We start from the raw sequence: 23,469 nt of genomic DNA on the forward strand, positions 1-23,469 counted from the left end.
TATAATACTAATCTCATAAAGATGTTCTGAGGGCTGAAATAATGAATGCAAAGTACCTACCATATATTATATATTGCAGGTAATAAGTAAACGCTATTAGTAACAACAGAGGTATTTGTAGAGTCATGCCCCCAAATATATTCAAATTTAGCTAGATATTTTCTCTTTTTAAAAAAGATAAACTGTCAAACATTAAAATAAATGCAGAGTATAAGGAACACACATTTACCAACTACTTTGGGTGGCGGGGAGTTAATATTTAGCCTTATTTACTTCAGATAAAATTTTTAAAGAAACAGTTACCACTTGAGTCAAAAATAAACAAGTCGGACTTCCCTGGTGGCACAATGGTTAAGAGTCCGCCTGCCAATGCAGGGGACATGGGTTCGAGCCCTGATCCGGGAAGATCCCACATGCCGCGGAGCAACTAAACCGGTGCACCACAACTACTGAGCCTGCTCTCTAGAGCCCGTGAGCCACAAATACTGAAGCCCACGTGACTAGAGCCTGTGCTGCGCAACAAGAGAAGCCACTGCAATGAGAAGCACGCGCACCACAACAAGGAGTAGACCCTGCTTGCGTGCAGCAGCAAAGACCCAACGCAGCCAAAAATAAATAAATACATTAAAAAAAATAAACAAGTGAATATAATCAAACTCAATACTAAAATAAATGGAAGACCACAAACAAATGCAAGCTAGAAATATTTCTTTGGTTTTAACTTCTAAAACAGCTCATCTTGTAAACGAATTTCAAAATTCCATGTTAACAGCCTTCTCTATAGAAGAACTAAACATTTCACTATATAATATGGATATAATGCTACTTAAAGTATTAATTCCTTCTACCAAATTTTTACCTTGAAGCTGCCTCACCTAATAAAAGAAACAGCTAATTTTATTTCAAAATAGTTTAATCACATAATTAAATCCTTTCCTTTGCCTTATAAAATCAAAGTAAAAATACGTATTTCTGGTTCTAGAAGGATGGCAGTGGTGGTAGCATGGTTTTGAGTCTCCCCAAATCTTCCCATAAAAGCACAAAGAACAACCGGGAAAACAAAGGCAATACCTGTCAACAACATCTACAAGAAAACCAAGTGAACAGTACTTTTGGTAATAGTGGTAAAGTGGTCACACAAACTCTCCAACAGACTGCAGTTATAAAAACTGGATAAAAAGAATTTTAAAAACACATTTAAAGACAATGTAAACCTTCCCAAAGCAGACAGAAGCCAGAGGACAGTCTAATTTCATAAAATTGCAACACAGAGTACAAACTGCTAGCATGGGGTTTTCATAGCTCAGGGCTATGGCTGCAGGAAAGTGGTGGCGTAGTTCAAGCAGCATTGAAAGTTGAAGCCTTATGGGTTTCAAGAATCAGGATAGAGTGCAAAGCCAGCAGAGCCAGCAGAGCAGCTAGAAATTATGGGGAGACAAAGAAATCACTGAGAGGGTAAGTCCCATCTCTGCTCAAATCCTTGGCTGATTGCTAAATAAAGAAGGAAAAATTAGGGCACCAGTCTAAAAAGGCAGCAGTGGGAAGACAAAGGAAGAAGAGAAATATATGCTGTTGCTGGGAAGATGGGGAGGGTGGGAAGAGTACGGAGACAAAGTTTGCAACTTGAAAATAGGCAAGTTAACTGCCCACTAGAACAGAAAATCAATCATCCTCAGAATATAAGAGAATACAGAGTTGCTACAACTCATTATCTACAATGTCCAGTTTTCAATCAAAGAAAAGAGGAAAGTATGACCGATGGTCAACAGGACAGGCAGTCAATAAAAACTGACTCCTAATGGGCCCAGATGATAAGACTTCAATGCAGCATTTATATATTTTTTTCAAAGAAAAAAAAATATATATACTCAAAGAATTGAAAGAACATCTTGTTCAAAGAATTAAAGAAAACACAATAAAGAGTGAAAAGATAGGTATTCTCAACAGAGAAATGATAACTGTACAAAATTGAACTTCTAGAGCTGAATAGCATAATAAATGAAATTAAAAATTGGAGATAGCAGACTGGAGATAGCAGAAGACTCAGTGAACTTGAAGACAGATTAGTATTACTCAATCCAAAGAACACAGAGAAAAAAAGAAGAGTTTAAAGAAACAAACTGAACCTCAAGGACCTATGGGGAAAATGAAACAGCCCAACATATATGTAATTTGGAATCCCATAAGGAGAGGTGAAAAAGAAAGAAGCAGAAAAAATATCTGAAAAAATAATGCCCTCAAACTTCCCATATTTGATTGAAAACATTAATGCATATATCCAAGAAGTTCACTGAAATAGAAGCATTAAAAACAAACAAAGAAAACTACCCCTAGACATAGTCAAAGGACTGAAAGCCAAAGTGAAAACTTGGAAAGCAGCTACAGAAAAATGACACATTGCACGTGGAGAGGAGCCATAAGATTGATTGCTGACTTCTCATCAGAATATAGGATTGAAATAATTAAAGTGTTGAAGGAAAATAATTGTCAGCTTAGACGTCTATATCAGGAAAACTATCCTTCACAACTGAATGAAAAAGAAATTTCCAGATAAACAAAAACAGAGAATTTGTTGCCAGCAAACCTAAATAACAAGAAATGCTAAAGGAAGTTCTTGAGGCTGGAGGGACAGGATACCAGATAGTAACTTTGATCTAAAGGAAGGAATGAAGGGCAATAGAAATGTTAAATATACAGTAGATGTAAAAAAAAATTTGTTTCTGGGGCTTCCCTGGTGGTGCAGTGGTTGAGAATCTGCCTGCCAATGCAGGGAACACGTGTTCGAGCCCTGGTCTGGGAAGATCCCACATGCCGCGGAGCAACTGGGCCCGTGAGCCACAGCTACTGAGCCTGCGCGTCTGGAGCCTGTGCTCCGCAACAAGAGAGGCCACGATAGTGAAGAGGCCCGCGCACCGCGATGAAGAGTGGCCCCCACTTGCCGCAACTGGAGAAAGCCCTCGCACAGAAACGAAGACCCAACACAGCCAAAAATAAAAAAATATATAAATAAATTAAAAAAAAAATTTGTTTCTTTTAATTTCTTTAAAAGACATATGACCGTTTAAAGCTAAAAATAACACTATTGATGGGTTAATAACATATATGAATGTAATATACAGGTTTCCCCCCGCTATCCAAAAGTAGAGCATTCCTATGAAAACTTTTGTAAGCAAAAATGGTGTAAAGTGCAGAAGCAATTATCTTAGGACACATCTTGCTAACGGATGCACAAAATAAATCAAGATAAAGCACAGATGTTCACAGTTCAAAGACACAGTTCAAAGATACGGTGGCTTGATGCTGGGATGCTGAATGTAGTTCCCAGAGAAGGAGCTTGGTGGTGTCACTCTCACTGCTGCTAGGGTACACAGCTACCTCTGTAACAGCTTGTTGCAAAACAAAGGTTGAATGACATTTTCTCTTTTCAATTTCTGTAAAAGTAAAAATCCTCTTCAAATTTCTTTCAGTTAGCAAAAACAGGTACTAAAGTAGGTCTTTCATAAAGGTGAAGTGGCGTAAAGCGAACTTTCAAAAAGCAGGGGATACGTGTATATGACAACACCGATGATGTGGGCATAAATGGAAATATACTATTATGAGGTTCTTGTAATTTACCTTAAGTAACAATATTCTAAGTATATGGGATACATTAAAGATGCATACTCCAATTCCTAGAGCAACCATATATACAGTGTAAAACTATAGTTAGCAAGCCAATAAAGGAATTAAAATGGAATACTAAAAAATATTTGATTCACAAGACAGGAAGGATGAAAAGAAACAGAGGAGAGAAAAAAAAACAGATGAGACAAAAAACAAATGGCAAAATGGCAGACCTAAAAACACAACCTCATCAATAATTACATTAAGTATAAGGGAACTAAACACTCCAATGAAAAGGCAGAGATTGTTATACACATAAAAGCAAGAGCCAACTGTTTAATGACATATGATACAATTTAAATATAAAGACACAAATAGATCGAAAGTAAAAGGTTGTTAAAAAAAAGATATATATCTACACACACACACAGACACACACACACATATACACCATGAAAATAATAAGAAATCTGTAGATGCTATATCAATATCAGATGAAATAAATATTAAGACAAGAAATATTATGAGACAAAGAGGGACCCTTCATAATGATAAAAGAGTCATTATGTCAAGAAGAAATATGAAAAAGAAATGAGACTGAGTTATTTGTAGTGAGGGGGATGGACCTAGAGTCTGTCATACAGAGTGAAGTAAGTCAGAAAGAGAAAAATACCGTATGCTAACACATATATATGGAATCTAAAAAAAAAGGTTCTAAAGAACCTAGGGACAGGACAGGAATATAGATGCAGATGTAGAGAATGGACCTGAGGACACGGGGAGGGGGAAGGGTAAGTTGGGACGAAGTGAGAGAGTGGCATGGACTTATATATACTACCAAATGTAAAACAGATAGCTAGTGGGAAGCAGCCACATAGCACAGGGAGATCAGCTCGGTGCTTTGTGACCACCTAGAGGGGTGGGATAGGGAGGGTGGGAGGGAGACGCAAGAGGGAGAAGATATGGGGATATATGTATATGTATAGCTGATTCACTTTGTTATACAGCAGAAACTAACACACCATTGTAAAGCAATTATACACCAATAAAGATGTTAAAAAAAAAGAAGAAATATGCACCTAATAACCAAATTACAAAAGAAGAGATAAATTAATAGTCATGGTTGAAGATTTAAACACACTTCATTCACTAATTGACAGAACTAGATAAAAAAAAAAACCAGTAAAGAAGATCCAAATGATGGTACTGGCAGTCCTCACTTTGTGTTAACTGCATATCAGAATTGTGTCCCTGCTTTGCACTGTTCTGACATGCAAGGTTTTGGTTAACACAGTGCCAGGCTGAGTAAGGGCTGTCTGTATATATTTTTGTATAGTTTTGTGTTATAGAAGCATGTTAATGCTCTACATATGAAAAAATAGGAATCAATAAGCATAGAAAGGCAGGGGTGTGGGGAGACTGAAACTGAAAGCAAACTGAAACGAACCCAACTACATTTCAAATGAACAACATAATCACACTAAAGGGGAAAAATTATTCTAATTTATGAATACAGTACATGACCACATGCCCTCAATGGGTAGGGTAGGGGAGAACTGCAAATAAATCCTGAATTCCTTTTAGTAAGTATGTTCTCTGTTCACGTAGGGACAAAGCAATTCCAAAACTATCTGAGATGTAGCATAGGATTGAGCAAATGAGTCAAAGTGCTGATATTATTGGGAGTCAGGGCTCAAGGGACATAAAAATACAAAAGGGGGAAGAACCAAGGCGGGGAAGAACCAAGGCAAGGAACAATCCTATGAGGATGAAATAGAATTGGAAGTATCAGGTGAACTCATGATTTCCAAATTGTGTGTCTGTGTCTGTGTGTGTATGTATGTATATGTTTACAAGTGTCTACACATATATGTATTTCCTAACTCTGCTTACTGAAGGGCCCTATGAATATATGAAGTAGCAATGAACATACCCAACACCCAGATCTTGATTCCTAATATCATTCTCTACTAAAAGGAACCAGGGCTTTTTGGAAAAATAGCCGATTCTAGGACTGTGATGGGGAAGATACAAAATGAACCTGGAACAGCTTGTTATATGTACAAGAAAGTAGTGAAGACCTAAAAAAAAGAAAAAAAGAAAAAAAAGAAGAAGGAAGAAAAGAAGGAGGAGGAGTGGGATGGGGAGGAGGAGGGGGAGGGGGAGAAGAAGAAGAAAAGCAAAGAAAAAAATACAGGGTGATTTGAAGAGGCTCCTAGTGGTCATATATGAGATAATTTAGGCACCAAAATAATTAAGGATGGTAAAGAATTACAGCGATTGAAAAATATAGGAATCCATGAGTCCGTGCTGATGATAGATAATTATGGAACAAGGGAGAACTCTTGGTAATGAAAGAAGAATGTCAAGCGCTGTGGTTTTTCTGTATTTGTGTTAACATTTAAAAATTTTTAAAATGATGTATTTTTGGAACCCAGTAAAACAACACTCTAAAAGGTGCTGAGAAAATAGAGGCTTTAGAACAGTGTAAGTGTGACTCAGTGAAGAACTGACCTTAATTAGAACGTCTATCTATAATTAGGACAGACTATCCTAAATATACTGCTCTAGAGTACAGAACTCTCACACAACAGAACTTTATACGCTTTGCCTTCACTGACTATAATCTTGTTTGTTTTTTAAAAAATATAACTGGTTGCTAAAACCAGGAAAAGAAAAGAGAGAAGTGAAGAGAAGAGAAGAGAAGAGAAGAGAAGAGAAGAGAAGAGAAGAGAATGGAAAAGAGACCCATTACATTGTTCAATGTCTTTTACACAAAGATGTAGGGGAAAAATCCCTCCTAGAATTTGAGGTCAGAATTTCTTTTCCCCTGAAAAACATGCACAGTTTATCAAGAAATAAAAACTAGGAACTCCATCAAGTTTCCTTTGCTGCCAGAAAACTGATCTTCTCTTCTCTACATGGTTGTTTTTGATCTAATTTATTTTCTATTTAACTGCACATAGGTATATTATTTTCTTTGCAAAATACCTAAAATCCTTTTAGAAGATGGACTATAAATTATAAATTTAAAAATAATAATCTTAATATGATTGTAATACTAATGTGAAATAATTTAGTCTAATAACAATACTACAAATACAGCAATTGAGTTCTTCTGTGGTTAAAATCTAGCCTTAGTCAATGCGAAAAAAAAAAGCAACTATTCAGAATGACTTTGCTTTTTGGTAAATAGAACAAAACTGTGTTTCCATTCTCAAGCTTTATTTTGGAAATTCAAAACTGTTATTTTATATAATTAGAAAAGAACTTCCCTTTACAGTGTGAGACCCTTTCAAATTAATAAAATTCAAATTCCAGTTCTCATAACCAAATATGCAAAAAAGAACAGTTTTGTTTAAAGATTTGTTTTCTTCTTGATAAACAAGATAATGATTATATTAAGGAATAATAATAGAAGCCATATCTACTGAAGCCTTACTATGTGGTAGGCAACTGTGGTTTATTTACCTACTTCTGATCACAATTATCAGCAAGGCAGCACCCTTGTCCATTTTTACAGATGTGTAACTTCCCTGAGAACATATAACAGTAAGAGCACATAGCTAGGATGTGAACACAGCACTTTCTAACTCAAAAGCCAGTATTATTTCCACTTCATGTTGCCTTCTAAAGCATAAAGCTTCCAGCTGTACAACTCCAGTATTTTCAGTAAACAGTTTTCTATGAATACTTCTAACTTGTTTTCTCATTGGGAAAATTCACTCTCAAAGCCTTACAACAGCTAAGTTTGATAAATCTTCACAGCTAAGTTTGATAAATCTTCACACAGACTTCTGTAAGTCTGAGATTACTTCAAAATAAAGTTAAAAAAGAAAAAATCCTCACACAGAAACATTTTATTATTTCAAAATAAAGTTTAAAAAATAAAAAGAAAGAAGTCCTTGAACAGAGCCATCATTGTCTGTGGATGATGAACATGATGTTCCATTTTATGGATTTTGGGAAAAAATTATTGAAGTTACATTCTTTTTACTTGATTCAAGGGCAAGCTCTAAAAATCTTACAGTGGGCGGAGTCAAGATGGTGGTGTGGGAAGATGCTGAGTTAGAGTCTCCCCACAACTAGGGCGCCTGCCAGCCACTGGTGGGGGACCCTGACACCCAAGGAGATGGGAGGAACCCCCAAGTGAACTGGTAGGATGTGGGGGGACTGAGGAGTAGGAGAAGTGGAGGTCAGACAGGATCAGCCCCCCTGAGGCCAGGGAGATCAGGAGAGGCAGGTGGGAGGGGCCCTCCAGGAGGAGCAGGAGAGGAGGGCGTTTGCCCTGCCCACTCGAGCCCAGGAAGCCTGCTGGGCTCCCAGGTGTGGTCCCCCGCCCTCTGAGACCAGGGGAGGGGAGCACGCCTGGGCCCCTTCTGTTCTGTTGAGCCTAAGCCCCACCCCCCACAGCCTCCAGGGCCTTTTCCAGCCCTGTGGGTCCTAAGCATAGGCCCCACCCACTGCCCAAACCTCACCCTTGCTTAGGCCCCGCCCTCCACAGCTAAGGCCTCCCCCTAACCCTTTTTTCCTTTCCCCTCCTCCTCTTTTTTACTATTGTGGTACTGTTGTACCTTCCGGTTGTTGGTTCATCTATATTTTTATTTTTATATTCTTTCTAACATATCTGTTAGTTTCCTAGTCTAATTTTATTTTTTACTTTGTTATTGTTCTTTTTTTTTTGGCCGCCCCTCACGTCTTGTGGGATCTTGGTTCATGAGCCGGGGGTCAGGCTGAAGCTTCTGCAGTGGGAGCTCCGAGTCCGAACCACTGGACTAACAGAGACCCTCAGACCCCAGGGAATATTCATCGGAGTGAGGTCTCACTGAGGTCATCATCTCAGCACCAAGACCCAGCTCTACCCAGCAGGCTACAAACTCCAATGTTGGAAGCCTCAGGCCAAACAACTAGTAAGACAGGAACACAATCCCACTCATAAAAAAAAAAAGAGAGCAAAAAAATATGTCACAGATGAAGGAGCAAGGTAAAAACCTACAAGACCAAATAAATGAAGAGGAAATAGGTGATCTACCTGAAAAAGAATTCAGAGTAATGATAGTAAAGATGATCCAGAATCTTGGAGACAGAATGGAGGCTCAGACTGAGAAAATACAAGAAATGTTTAACAAAGATCTAGAAGAACTAAAGAACAAACAGAGATGAACACAATAACTGGAATGAAAAATACACTAGAAGGAATCAATAACAGAATAACTGAGGCAGAAGAACGAATAACTGAGCTGGAAGACAAAATGGTGGAAATAACTGCCACAGAGCAGAATAAAGAAAAAAGAATGAAAAGAATTGAAGACAATCTCTGAGACCTCTGGGACAATACTAAATGCACCAACATTTGAATTATAGGGGTCCCAGGAGAAGAAGAGAAAAAGAAAGGGTCTGAGAAAATATTTGAAGAGATTATAGTCGAAAACTTCCCTAACATGGGGAAGGAAATAGTCACCCAAGTCCAGGAAGGACAGAGAGTCCCATACAGGATAAACCCTATGAGAAACACACCAAGACACATGTTAATCAAACTAACAAAATTTAAATTCAAAGAAAAAATATTAAAAGCAGCAAGGGAAAAACAAAAACTAACATACAAAGGAATCCCCATAAGGTTATCAGCTGAATTTTCAGCAGAAACTATGCAGGCCAGAAGGGAGTGGCAGGATATACTTAAGGTGATGAAAGAGAAAAACCTACAACCAAGATTACCCAGCAAGAATCTCATTCAGATTTGACGGAGAAATCAAAAGCTTTTCAGACAAGCAAAAGCTAAGAGAATTCAGCACCACCAAACCAGCTTTACAACAAATGCTAAAGAAACTTCTCTAGGTGAGAAACACAAGAGAAGAAAAAGACCCACAAAAACAAACCCAAAACAATTAAAAAAATGGCAGTAGGAACATACATATCGATAATAACCTTGAATGTAAATGGATTAAATGTCCCAACCAAAAGACAGACTGGCTGAATGGATACAAAAACAAGACCCATGTATATGCTGTCTACAAGAGATGCACTTCAGACCTAGGGACACATATAGACTGAAAGTGAAGGGATGGAAGAAGATATTCCATGCAAATGGAAATCAAAAGAAAACTGGAGTAGCAATACTCATATCAGATAAAATAGACTTTAAAATAAAGACTGTTATAAGAGATAAGGAGTGACACTACATAATGATGAAAGGATCAATCCAAGAAGAAGACATAACAATTACAAATGTTTATGCACCCAACACAGGAGCACCTCGATACATAAGGCAAATGCTAACAACCATGAAAGGAGAAATCGACAGTAATAATACAATAATATGGGGGCGGGGGCGTTAACACCCCACTTAAACCAATGGACAGATCCTCCAAACAGAAAATAAATAAGGAAACACAAGCTTTAAATGATACAACGGACCAGATAGATTTAATTGATATTTACAGAACATTCCACCCAAAAGTGGCAGAATACACTTTCTTCTCAAGTGCACATGGAACATTCTCCAGGATAGATCACATCTTGGGTCACAAATCAAGCCTCAGAAAATTGAAATCATATCAAGCATCTTTTCTGACCACAATGCTATGAGATTGGAAATCAATTACAGGAAAAAAACTGTAAAAAACACAAATGCATGGAGGCTAAACAGTGCACTACTAACCAAGAGATCACTGAAGAAATCAGAGAAGAAATAAAAAAATACATAGAAACAAATGATGACGAAAACACAACAACCCAAAACCTATGGGACACAGCAAAAGCAGTTCTAAGAGGGAAGTTTATAGCAATTCAATCTCACCTCAAGAAACAAGAAAAATCTCAAATAAACACTCTAACCCTACACTTAAAACAACAGAGAAAGAAGAACAAAGAAAACCCAAAGTCAGTAGAAGGAAAGAAATCATAAAGATCAGATCAGAAATAAATGAAAAAGAAATGAAGGAAATGATAGCAAAGATCAACAAAACTAAAAGCTGGTTCTTTGAGAAGATAAACAAAATTGACAAACCCTTAGCCAGACCCATCAAGAAAAAAAGGGAGAGGACACAAATCAGTAAAATTAGAAATGAAAAAGGAGAAATCACAACTGAAACTGAAGAAATACAAAGGATTATAAGAGACTACTACAAACAACTATATGCCAATAAAATAGACAACCACAAAGAAATGGACAAATTTTTGGAAACGTACAATTTTCCAAGACTGAACCAGGAAGAATTAGGAAATATAAACAGACCTATCACAAGTAATAAAATCAAAACCGTGATTAAAAATCTTCTAACAAACAAAAGTCCAGGACCAGATGGCCTCACAGATGAATTCTATCAAACATTTAGAGAAGAGCTAACACCCATCCTTCTCAAACTCTTCCAAAAAATTGCAGAGGGAGAAACACTCCCAAATTCATTCTACGAAGCCACCATCACTCTGATACCAAAAGCAGAAAAAGACATCACAAAAAAAGAAAATTATAGACCAATATCACTGATGAACATAGACACAAAAATCCTGAAGAAAATACTAGCAAACAGAATCCAACAACACCAATTTATGATAAAAACTCTCCAGAAAATGGGCATAGAGGGAAACTACCTCAACATAATAAAGGCCATATATGACAAACCCACAGCAATCATCATACTCAATGGTGAAAAACTGAAAGCATGTCCACTAAGATCAGGAACAAGACAAGGATGTCCACTCTCGCCACTCTTATTCAACATAGTTTTGGAAGTCACGGCAATCAGAGAAGAAAAAGAAATAAAAGGAATCCAAATTGGAAAAGAAGAAGTAAAACTGTTACTGTTTGCAGATGATATGATACTATACATAGAAAATCCTAAAGATGTTACCAGAAAACTACTAGAACTAACCAATAGATTTGGTAAGGTTGCAGGATACAAAATTAATGCACAGAATCTCTGGCATTCCTATACACCAAGCAACGAAAAATCAGAAAGAGAAGTTAAGGAAACAATCCCATTTACCATCGCAACAAAAAGAATAAAATACCTAGGAATAAACCTGCCTAAGGAGGTGAAAGACTTGTACTCAGAAAACTATAAAACACTGATGAAAGAAATCAAAGATGATACAAACAGATGGAGAAATATACCATGTTCTTGGATTGGAAGAATCAATATTGTGAAAATGACTATACTACCCAAAGCAATCTACAGATTCAGTGCAATCCCTATCAAACTGCCAATGGCATTCTTCACAGAATTAGAACAAAAAATTTTACAATTCATATGGAAACACAGAAGACCCCGAATAGCCAAAGCAATCTTGAGAAAGAAAAATGGAGTTGAAGGAATCAGGCTCCCCGACTTCAAACTATACCACAAAGCTACAGTAATCAAGACAGTATGGTACTGGCACAAAAACAGAAATACAGATCAATGGTACAGGGTAGAATGCCCAGAGATAAAACCATGCACATATGGTCACCTAATTTATGACAAAGGAGGCAAGAGCATACAATGGAGAAAAGACAGCCTCTTCCATATGTGGTGCTGGGAAAACTGAACAGCTACATGTGAAAGAATGAAATTAGAACACTACCTAACACCATACACAAAAATAAACTCCAAATGGATTAAAGACCTAAATGAAAGACTAGACTCTATAAAATTCTTAGAGGAAAACATAGGAAAAACACACTTTGACATAAAATACAGCAAGATCTTTTTTGACCCACCTTTCAGAGTAAAGGAAATAAAAACAAAAATAAACAAATGGGACTTAATTAAACTTAAAAGCTTTTGCACAGCAAAGGAAACCATAAACAAGACAAAAAGACAGCCCTCAGAATGGGAGAAAATATTTGCAAATGAAACAACACAAAAAGGATTAATCTCTAAAATATACAAACAGCTTATGGAGCTCAATATCAAAAAAACAAACAATCCAATTAAAAAATGGGCAGAAGACCTAAATAGACATTTCACTAAGGAAGACATACAGATGGCCAAGAGGCACATGAAAAGCTGCTCAACATCACTAATTATTAGAGAAATGCAAATCAGAACTACAATGAGGTATCACTTCGCTCTGGTCAGAATGGCCATTATCAAAAAATCTAGAAACAATAAATGCTGGAGAGGGTGTGGTGAAAAGGGAACCCTCCTGCACTGTTGGTGGGGATGTAAATTGATACAACCACTATGGAAAACAGTATGAAGGTTCCTTAAAAAACTAAAAATAGAACTACCATACGACCCAGCAATCCCACTACTGGGCATATACCCTGAGAACACCATAATTGAAAAAGAGTCATGTACCACAATGTTCATTGCAGCACTATTTACAATAACCAGGACATGGAAGCAACCTAAGTGTCCACTGAGAGATGAATGGATAAAGAAGATGTGGCACATATATACAATGGAATATTAGTCATAAAAAGAAACAAAATTGAGTTATTTGTAGTGAGGTGGATGGACCCAGAGTCTGTCATACAAAGTGAAGCAAGTCAGAAAGAGAAAAACTAATTCCGTATGCTAATGCATATATATGGAATCTAAAAAAAAAAAAAAGTACTGATGAACCTAGTTGCAAGGCAGGAAGAAAGATGTAGACATAGAGAATGGACCTGAGGACACAGGGTGGGAGGGGGAAGCTGGGGCAAAGTGAGAGTAGCATCGACATATATACACTACTGAATGTAAAATAGTTAGCTGGTGGGAAGCAGCAGCATAGCACAGGGAGATCAGCTCGGTGCTCTGCAATGACCTAGAGGAGTGGGATAGGGAGGATGGGAGGGAGGCTCAAGAGGGAGAGGATATGGGGACACATGTATGCATATGGCTAATTCACTCTGGTGTACAAGAGAAACTAACAGTACTGTGAAGCAGTTATACTCCAATAAAGATCTATTAAAAAAATAAAAAGCTTAAAAAATAAACATTTATAAGAACATTAAGCTAAAACTATAACAACACTAAGTGATCCCTATGATATTATAACAACCTGGACATGTTTAAATAGTGCTCGCTCAAGCAGGAGAAATGTGAATATGTATGCCTAAAGCTTAAGAACTCAAGAAACTTCAACTCGTGACAGTAAGCTAATTCAAAACATTATATACATACAAGTGGTCTACGGATATGTTCTAATCTTAATTGGTTTATGTGCTCTTAAAAATTTGATCATTCTAAAACTTTCCTCTATTTGTTTCAAATCTTCTCATATCACTAAGTGAAGTTGTCACGGTAAAAATATCTCAAGATGTCTTAAGCCTTAAATTTCCAAAATTGAAATAAATGATAAGCATTTTTTTGTCCTTCCTCCAAAAAAGGGGGCACTGTTATTTGTTCTTCCATTTTCTCTAGAGTGTCACTTTCTTTCTGTTTTAGAGATTACAATAAACCCCACAAGATGAATTTATATTCAAAAGCAGGAAAAATGAAAATACTTAGATTACAGTAGTATCTCCTCTTTAGTTTGAATCTTACAAACTTGTAATCTATATGAATTGAGAGTTCTTTTTTTTCTACTAACAAAAATGTTCAGAAGAAAAACAACAATGTAAGAAAGATTTTAATAAAAATATGAGAAGAATAAAAAAGCAGGAATGAGTTGAAAATAGTAATTAGTAATTTATTCTCTCCTTCATTAACAATTTTAAGTAATCCTTAAACTGTGTGAATAACACATAGCACCACAACACTAAGCAACTTTACATGGTTGGGTTTATAAAGATAGTGACTAAAACACTATTGAGATAGTGTGCTTGTTCCCAAGATAAAGCTGTCACATGGGGAAAGGTGCTGGCCTACAAGGACTAACATAAGAACATGAACTACTGTCCATGCTTTCTCTTTCAACTCTCCAGAAATACTGGTCTTTATTTTTAAATTTTTTGACAAGGTGATACAGTCACAAAAATCAATCAGTATAAAAAAGGTTATAGTGAAAAGTCTGGCTCTCACCTTCACCCCTGTCCATCATCATTAACCCAGTTCCCTCAACCTTTTCCCCATAAAAATTTTTATTGGTTTCTTGTATATTCTTTCAGAGATTCATTACACAGTTCCTTATTAAAATAAAATAGGATACATATACTTCACAAATTGTAATGTTTTTCTTTGTATTACTTATCTCAATTCAACATGTCCTAAATAATGCCTGACTACATTCTCTCAATGCCTTCATGCAGTCTTGGGTTCAAGGCTGACCCAAGGATTTAAGTGAGCAGTATCTCAAATAAAGCAAGAGAATGCTGAGCAAAGGAGACAACAATAGCTAGTGGTTAAAAAGCCGCAAACAACAGACATATAATTAATCCATAATCCCATCAGCAACACCAAGACAAAAGAACTAGTTTTTTAAAGTTCCTAGCACAGTACCTATTACACATCATATACACTGCATTAAATATCTGTTCAATGAATCAATCAATCAATCTTCTTCAAGGCTATCTTTGCAAGTTTGGGGATGGGCGGGTGAATAGGTAGGTAGGAATTAACAACAGGAGAGTCAAGAAATTTTGTACAAAGCTGCCTTTCAAATGTTTAGAAGTTGCTATGATTATTTTGGAAAAGGTAATCCAATGGTATGATTTTGATGCCTATGAATCTATAAGAAAATTCACTGAAAGAAAGTATCAGTCCAAAATTTCCTCAGACACAGGCCACTTGAAAAACATCCTTCCAAATGATAATATGACAAGCCCAAATTATAATTAGATATTTAATACTTATGCTTACCATAGCGTATTGGCTTAGCTACTTCAAATTCAGACTTATGTAGAACCGTATTTTTATTGTATATATCATTTTACTGTACATTGCAGTCCCTTTTACAAAATTTACAGCATATTCAGTCTTTCTTTGATAAAAGAATTCCCTTTAAACTAGACTTTCTGACATAATTGTACACAATATTGATTCACTCCAAGACTTAAAAAATATTTAGCATATTATTAGTATACTCAAAATTAACCTATTAGCAAGGATACAGATATATTTGGTATAAAATAAAACCTCTGGACTCAAGCACTTATTTTTTATTATGGGCTGAAAATAAAAATAGAGTGATTAAGCATCAAGTAAGTGGTCACAGAAATGTAGCATAAGGATAGTATATTTGTAGTTGGAATGATCAGGAGACACAGTAAGGAGGCAGCTTTTAAGGTGAAGCAAGAAAGGCTAGTCTCAAGGAACAGAAGATGGGGTAGGGCCTTCAGCCAGGAAAACAGTGGAGAGTCAACACAGGAGCTTGGTACGTTAAAATATCTAAGGCAGGGAATGGCAAACTATGGTCCATGGGCCAAATCCAGTCCACTGCTTGTTTTTATACGGCCTGTGGGCTACCAATGGTTTTCACATTTTTAAATGGCTGAAAAAAACAAATCAAAAGAACTTTATGACACATAAAAATTATAAAATTCATATAATAAACTGTTATGGGCACACAGCCATGCCATGCCCATTCATTTACCTGTTGTCTATCTATGACTGCTTTCACACTACAAGGCAGAGTTGAGTAGTTGCAACAGAAACCATGTGAATCACAAAGCCTAAAATATTTACTATCTGGCCCTTTAGAGAAAAAATTTGCCAACCTCTTCTCTTAGGAAGGCCTATGTGGCTGAAGCACTGTGAGTGAGGGGCTGGGTGGAGAAAGAAACTAGAGAGGTAAAGAGGGGCATGCAAGCCAAGAAAAAGATTTGGGTCTATATTCTAAGAGGAATGGGGAAGCCATTAGAGAATTTTAAGTAGGAAAGTGACGATCAGATATGCATTTTGAAAAGCTCATTCTGGTTGTCATAATGGTAACCAGTGTTAGGAGATAAGTAAGGAGGCTAATGTAGTGAGTAGTTCAAGCAAAGTATGAACACAGCTTAGACTATGGGGCTGGAAAATAAAGAGGCTGGGCAAAATTATTTCTGAGATTCCCTTCCAGCTCTAAAATTTTAAGAATCACAGGAGTTTACAAGTCTGGTTTTGCAACCTTCCAGGGTATTTCCAATTATCAAAAACAGTTCTCAAAACTGTTATGCTATGAACAGCTTTCTAATAGGTAGTAAGAAATATGCCAACAGAGCATTATGTATCTAAAAAGTTTGGAAATTACTGCAGGATAAATGATCACCCCTGCCATTAGAATGCTTTCTAAAATATAGTTTGTATTTTTTATAAGTTGGAAAGGACTACTTTTATGAAATTTACAATTAAAGAATTTACAGATAATACAATATAAATTAACACAGTGGGGAATAAACACAAATACTGCTCAAGTACATTTTCAGTGTACTTTCTTTCCTATAATGTAATAATGACAAAACAAAGAACATACCTGCTACATTCTAACAATGTAACTTTAAGGCGGCCTTCAGTAAGTGCCCATTGTTGTATATGGATATGCTCTTCATCATCTTCTTCGAATCCTTGCAAGGTTTGGAATGGGAAAAACGGCTTAAACCTGACAAAAGTAAAGATAAGTCTAAATTTCTGAATAATAAACACCACACTTTAAAGCGTAATAACAAAACCTACCTGTAGGAAAACAACACAGAACAAACATCTAATACTGCATGTGCCCTATAAAACCAGAGCTTACCACACTCCCCCATAACTGGCAGCAAATAGTGCTTTCTTGGTGGCACCCAGACTTCCTGGTTTTTTGGCATGCCCTCATTGACAAGGCAGGACACCTAGAACAAAGGAAAAGAAAATCTAGAAGCCACCAGTGGGCCCTGAAACTTGGGTGGGACACGAGAGAGATTCTTTCTGGACCCGATGGGAAGAGTGTTCCTACAGTAAAAGATCAAAATTCAGAATGCAATGTTCCATGGAAACAATAAAATTGGATAGCAATTAGTACTAGATAATGATAAATAATAATAATAACAACAACAACAATTAACAGCAGCAAAGGTATTTATCAGAGATGTTTACTATTTGCCAGGCAGTGTGCTAAGAGCTTTACATGCTTTATATCTTATTCAATGCTCAAAATCCTGAGTGGGCAATATGATTAGCTTCCCTCTCCAGATGAAAAGAGTGAGGGTCAGAAAGGTTAAAGAGGGCCTTCCCTGGTGGCGCAGTGGTTGAGCATCTGCCTGCCAATGCAGGGGACACGGGTTCAAGCCCTGGTCTGGGAAGATCCCACATGCTACGGAGCGACTAAGCCCGTGAGCCACAATTGCTGAGCCTGCGCATCTGGAGCCTGTGCTCCGCAACAAGAGAGGCCGCGATGAAGAGTGGCCCCCACTTGCCGCAACTGGAGAAAGCCCTCACACAGAAACGAAGACCCAACACAGCCATAAATAAATAAATAAATAAATTTAAAAAAAAAAAAAAAAAGAAAGAAAGGTTAAAGAATTTGTTCAACATTACACAGTGAGTGGCATAACCAGAATTCAAGCTAGTTTGACTAGTTGACTACGTAACACTTCAGTTACCTATGAATTATTCAGGTCTTTATGTGCTCACTGTTAATACTCTTGGGTTTTATGTAGAAGCTTGTGGTGAGTTATAAACTGTAAGTTTTAAAAACTTTAATTTGAAACATAATTCATACTCCTCCATTAAAGCAAAGGACAAAGAAAATGAGAAAATTGGGCTTGAGGGCCTATAGTTTTCAACTAACCCTACACGCTGTCACTGGACATGACATTTGTCTGCTCAAAAGCTTTAATGCCTTCTCACTAACCACACACAGTATAAAAGATAGTCAAGAGTTCTTGGTTTCATATTCAAGGTCTACCACAATTAATCTTTCCAATGGTATTTTTCCTTATTAGAAACCTTCCAATCTAGGAAGTGTAGTCACCTCATGTACCCAGAAGATGCCATGCATATTCCTGCTTTCAAGCCTTTTGTACCAACTGGAGGTTTTCCCTATTCCTCAAAGCCTACCCAAACCCTAAACACTTTCTATAATCAGCTTTAGGTCCTACATCACAGCACACCAAATGCACTGCTTTCACTCTTCTTTATCTTGCAGTCATTTAAATTGCTGGGCACTTATGCCTTGAAATCTCAAATGTGAACTGGTTTCACAATTATCTTTACCCCTCACACACACTATCAGGACTGAAGTATGTATTGATCTGATTTATAAAAATCCAACATAAAAAATGAAACAAACATTTAGAAAATATGAATAGCCCACAACCATTTATACTGAAAGATACTGATAGAGAGGGAGAAATACTATTTTACGGTTTCCCAATGAACAGGATTAAAGAAAAAATTCTTAGGGAAAGATAAGGAGGTATACAGACAATGCTCAGTGCTTTTCTCTTGCTTCTGGAAACAGATGGAAAACAGAAAGCGCCTTTAGTTTCCTAATTTCCATTGAAATCATTTGATTCAGACAGACTGGCACCAAATTTTTAAGAGGAAAAAAGGAAACTACATTTATCATGTTAATACGATGTTGTAGCTGAGTGTTTTTAATAAACAAGCCTTATGGCTCCTGAAGAACATATAACTGTCACTCTATTAAAAAAAATATCACAAAAAGCACTACATACACTAGCAACTTTGAATATAATAATCCAAGTTTGCTAAATCACAGCTGCTCCATGAATCAACTTTTCTTGTCAAGTATAAAGCTAAAATTAGATTAAAAATTTTCTCACAGGTGTGTGACTTCAATGTTATAAGTAGTAAAGTCTAATTTGGGTTTATTAATGCTTCTAGGGGGTTTGCTAAAAGGATTTATGCACAAAAATAAACTAAAATCAGAAAAAATGTATTCCATTTTAAAATAACACACTAAACAGTGGGATAGAGCTACTTGTTCAACACCCTCTCACCATACACAAAAATAAACTCAAAATGTGGCTTAAAGACTTAAACATAAGACACGAGACCATAAAACTCCTAGAACAGAACATAGGCAAAACATTCTCCGACATAAATCGTATCAATGTTTTCATAGGTCAGTCTTCCAAGGCAACAGAAATAAAAATGAAAATAAACAAATGGGACCTAACCAAACTTACAAACTTTTGCACAGCAAAGGAAACCATAAACAAAACAAAAAGACAACCTATAGAATGGAAGAAAACATTTTCAAACGATGCGACTGACAAGGGCTTAATTTCCAAAATTTACAAACAGCTCATACAACTCAACAACAACAACAAAAACAACCCAATCGAAAAATGGGCAAAAGTTCTAAAGAGACATTTCTCCAAAGAAGAAATACAGATGGCCAATAGGCATATGAAAAGATGCTCAACACTGCTAATTATTAGAGAAATGCAAATCAAACTTACAATTAGGTACCACCTCACACTGGTCAGAATGACGATCATTAAAAAGTCTACAAGTAACAAATGCTGGGGAGGCTGTGGAGAAAAGGGAACCCTCCTACCCTGTTGATGGGAATGTAAGTTGGTGCAGCCACTGTGGGAAACAGTATGGAGGTTCCTCAGAAAACTAAAAATAGAATTACCATATGATCCAGCAATCCCACTCCTGGGCATATATCCAGACAAAACTATAATTCAAAAAAATACATGCACCCTTATGTTCATAGTAGCACTATTCACAATAGCCAAGACATGGAAACAACCTAAATGTCCATTGACAGATGAATGGATAAAGAAGGTGTGCTAAATATATACAATGGAATACTACTCAGCCATAAAAAAGAACAAAATAATGCCATTTGCAGCAACATGGATGCAACTAGAAATTATCATACTAACTGAAGTAAGTCAGAAAGAGAAAGACAGATACCATATGATATAACCTATATGTGGAATCTAAAATATGACACAAATGAACCTATCTATGAAACAGAAACAGAACCACGGACATAGAGAACAGACTGGTGGTTGTCAAGGGGGAGAGGGTTGGGGGAGGTATGGAGGTTGGGTTTAGCAGATGTAAGTTTTTATATATAGAATGGATAAACAACAAGGTCTTACTGTATAGCACAGGGAACTATATTCAATATCCTGTGATAAACCATAATGGAAAAGAATGTCTATGCGTATAACTGAGTCACTCTGCTGTACAGCAGTAATTAACACAACATTGTAAATCAACTATACGTCAATAAAACAAAACAAAAGCTATTTGTTCAAGCTACTAAACAGAAACCAAACATTCACAAAGAACACTTGGTTTTCAAAACTTTTAGTCCAAGTCTTTAAATAGCCCAAACTCATAAAGGAAGCCAAACAATGAAGTAGGCTACTTCTATCCCTTCCTTTTATCTTCCCATCATACCACAAAATCCTTCCTTCATTAGCCTATATCTCCTGTGAACCTATCAACTTAAAAAGGTCATTGTTTTCTCACTCAAGTTCCCTTTCTTTTCCCCCTCACTCAAACCTTCTTTTACAAGCTATCTGTACTTCCTCTTGTAGAAACTTTTAAACACCAACCTGGGAAGATGGACTTTTATAATGACAGCATGAGACACTCCATTGACCTGCTCCCAGTGAAGCTGGTGAAATTATTAAAACAAATATTAAAGCCTCTGGAAATGGTCCTAAGGGCAAACAAAGAAACGTCCATTCAAGAAAACCTACAGAAATATGGTAAGAAAGGTGAGAGTCTGTGGTGTTGGAGCCAAGATTGCTCAGCAGGGAAGAGATTCCACTCTGGACTGCTGAAGCGAAGAACACAGGCTGCCTCACTTCCCCAGCACCCTGTCAGAGGGCTTTCTTCCTGGTTAAGAGCAGGGCATCAATGTTTCTCATCTGGCCCTCGACCACCTATTACTAGGCTAAGTTCCGGGAAAGAATGGTCAAGAAGTTGGGAGCGCCTTTCTTTGACCGAGTTCCCACTTGAGAAACAGAGACTCTACCTTGGGCATAGCACACTAAGAATACTGAGGCCTTGATTGTCCTTGCCCTGGCTCATGAAACAGTGCTTCTATGCCAAGAGAGGCAAGCCAAGAGAACCTCAGGCTGCTACCACCCCTCATCCCACCTCCATCTAGTGTCCAACAGCTAGAGTGGGGGTTTCACTCACAGAGAAGCTTGCCATTGTCCCCAACCCTAGCTCCAGAGCCCTGGCTCAAAGATTTTGCTGAGGGAGAAGGAGAGGGAAAGGCAGGACATAAAACAGCTCCTAAACTCTTCCCACACTTTGACTGGATTTGTGTGTAGAACAATGTCCCAGGGCATTGTTGAAAACAAAAGGCACAATGTCAGAGACTTAACACTCCACTAAAATAATCCAGGCAAATCACTAAAACACAAATAAATAAATAATAAATCCTGGGAGAGGGGGACCAGTATCCAGAGTTACTACAATATATTATCTAATATATTTGGTTTCCAACAAAAATTATGAGGCATATAAAGAAACAGGAAAGCATGATCCATAAAGCAGAAAGAAAGCAGTCAACACAAACTGCCAGTTAAAGTGACCAGGTATTGGACTTAACAGAAAAAGACTTCAAAATAGCCCTTACAAATATGTTCACAAAAAATTTTTTAAAGCATGATTAAAGTAGTAAAGGCAGGTATTATGACAATGTCACATCAAATATATAATATCAATAGATATAAGAATAATTTTTTAAAAAAACAAGTGGAAATTCTCGAGTTGAAAAATACAATAGGGACTTCCCTGGGGCGCAGTGGTTAAGAATCCACCTGCCAATGCAGGGGACACAGGTTCAATCCCTGATCTGGGAAGATCCCACATGCCATGGAGCAACTAAGTCCGTGTGCCACAACTACTGAGCCCGTGCACCACAACTACTGAAGCCTGCACGCCTAGAGCCCGTGCTATGCAACAGGAGAAGCCACCGCAATGAGGAGCCTGTGCACCACAACGAAGAGTAGCCCCCGCTCACCACAATTAGAGAAAGCCCGCGTGCAGCAACAAAGACCCAAAGCAGCCAAAAAATAAATAAAATTAAAAAAAAAAGTACAATGCAATTTTGAAGTTCACCAAAAGGGTTCTGAATAGTACATATGAACTGTCAGAAGAAAAAAAAAAGTAGTGAATTCAAAGACAGAGCAACAGAGGTTATGTAAGCCAAAGAACAGAGGGAAAAAAATGAAGAAAAATAAACTGAGCCTTAGAGAAATGATAACATTAAGTATACTAACATACACATAAAGGGAGTGCCAGCAGGAGGGGAGGGGAGAAGAGAGAGAAGAGCAGAAAAAATATTCAAATAGAGGTAGGTAGCTAGTAAGCCCCAAAGCCACAAATTATGTGATTTCATTCTTATGAAAATCCAGAATAGAGAAATCTATAGAGACAGAAAGTAATCAGTGGTTGCTTAGGGTTGGGGGTGGTAGGTGGGCTAGGAGGATGATGGGTTGAGGGTATGGGGTTTTGTTTTTGAGGTGATAAAAATGTTCTAAAATGACTGTGGTGATAGTTGTAATATATCTGTGAATGTACTAAAAACCACTGAATTGTAGGTTTAAATAGGTGAATTATATGGAGTATGAATTATATCTCAATAAAGCTACTTTAAAAAAAACTTAACCCAGTTACCCGGAGATAACTGCTCTTGTCATTGCTTTGGTATGTAAATGTTTAGTTAGAATTATCTGATTAAAGAAACAAAACCATAAATGACACAGCTCCATTAAAATAACTTAAAGCCCCTTTTAAGGCTTATGAAAAACACAGATTTGTTGAATGGCTACCATACCAGGTACTGACTGTATAAAGCATTTATTTGCTCACTTAATCCCCCCAAACCAGGCATTAGCACACTGTACATAAGGAAACAGTCCTAGAGGTCTCCCAAACACTATGCACTGGAGCCAAAACTGGAACCTATATTAGTTTCCTAGCACTGGCACAACAGAATATCACAGACTGGGTGGCTTAAAAAACAGAAACTTATTTTCTCACAGTGGAAGTCTAAGATCAAGGTGCCAAGAGGGCTGGTTTCTGGTAAAACCTCTCTCCTTGCTTA

The 23,469-nt window shown here is 37.1% G+C and overlaps 1 protein-coding gene across 1 annotated transcript in view; it reads right to left on the reverse strand.

Annotated features, from left to right (window-relative positions):
- The window catches only part of PDZD8 (PDZ domain containing 8), an 85,863-nt gene that overhangs the window by 40,707 nt on the left and 21,687 nt on the right, over positions 1-23,469 (reverse strand). The window contains exon 2 of the mRNA XM_068548630.1: positions 16,906-17,031. Coding sequence (XP_068404731.1) covers positions 16,906-17,031 — 126 coding nt within the window. The remainder of the gene's footprint in view (positions 1-16,905; positions 17,032-23,469) is intronic.

Source organism: Eschrichtius robustus, chromosome 7 (assembly GCF_028021215.1).
Source record: "Eschrichtius robustus isolate mEscRob2 chromosome 7, mEscRob2.pri, whole genome shotgun sequence".
NCBI lineage: Eukaryota > Metazoa > Chordata > Mammalia > Artiodactyla > Eschrichtiidae > Eschrichtius > Eschrichtius robustus.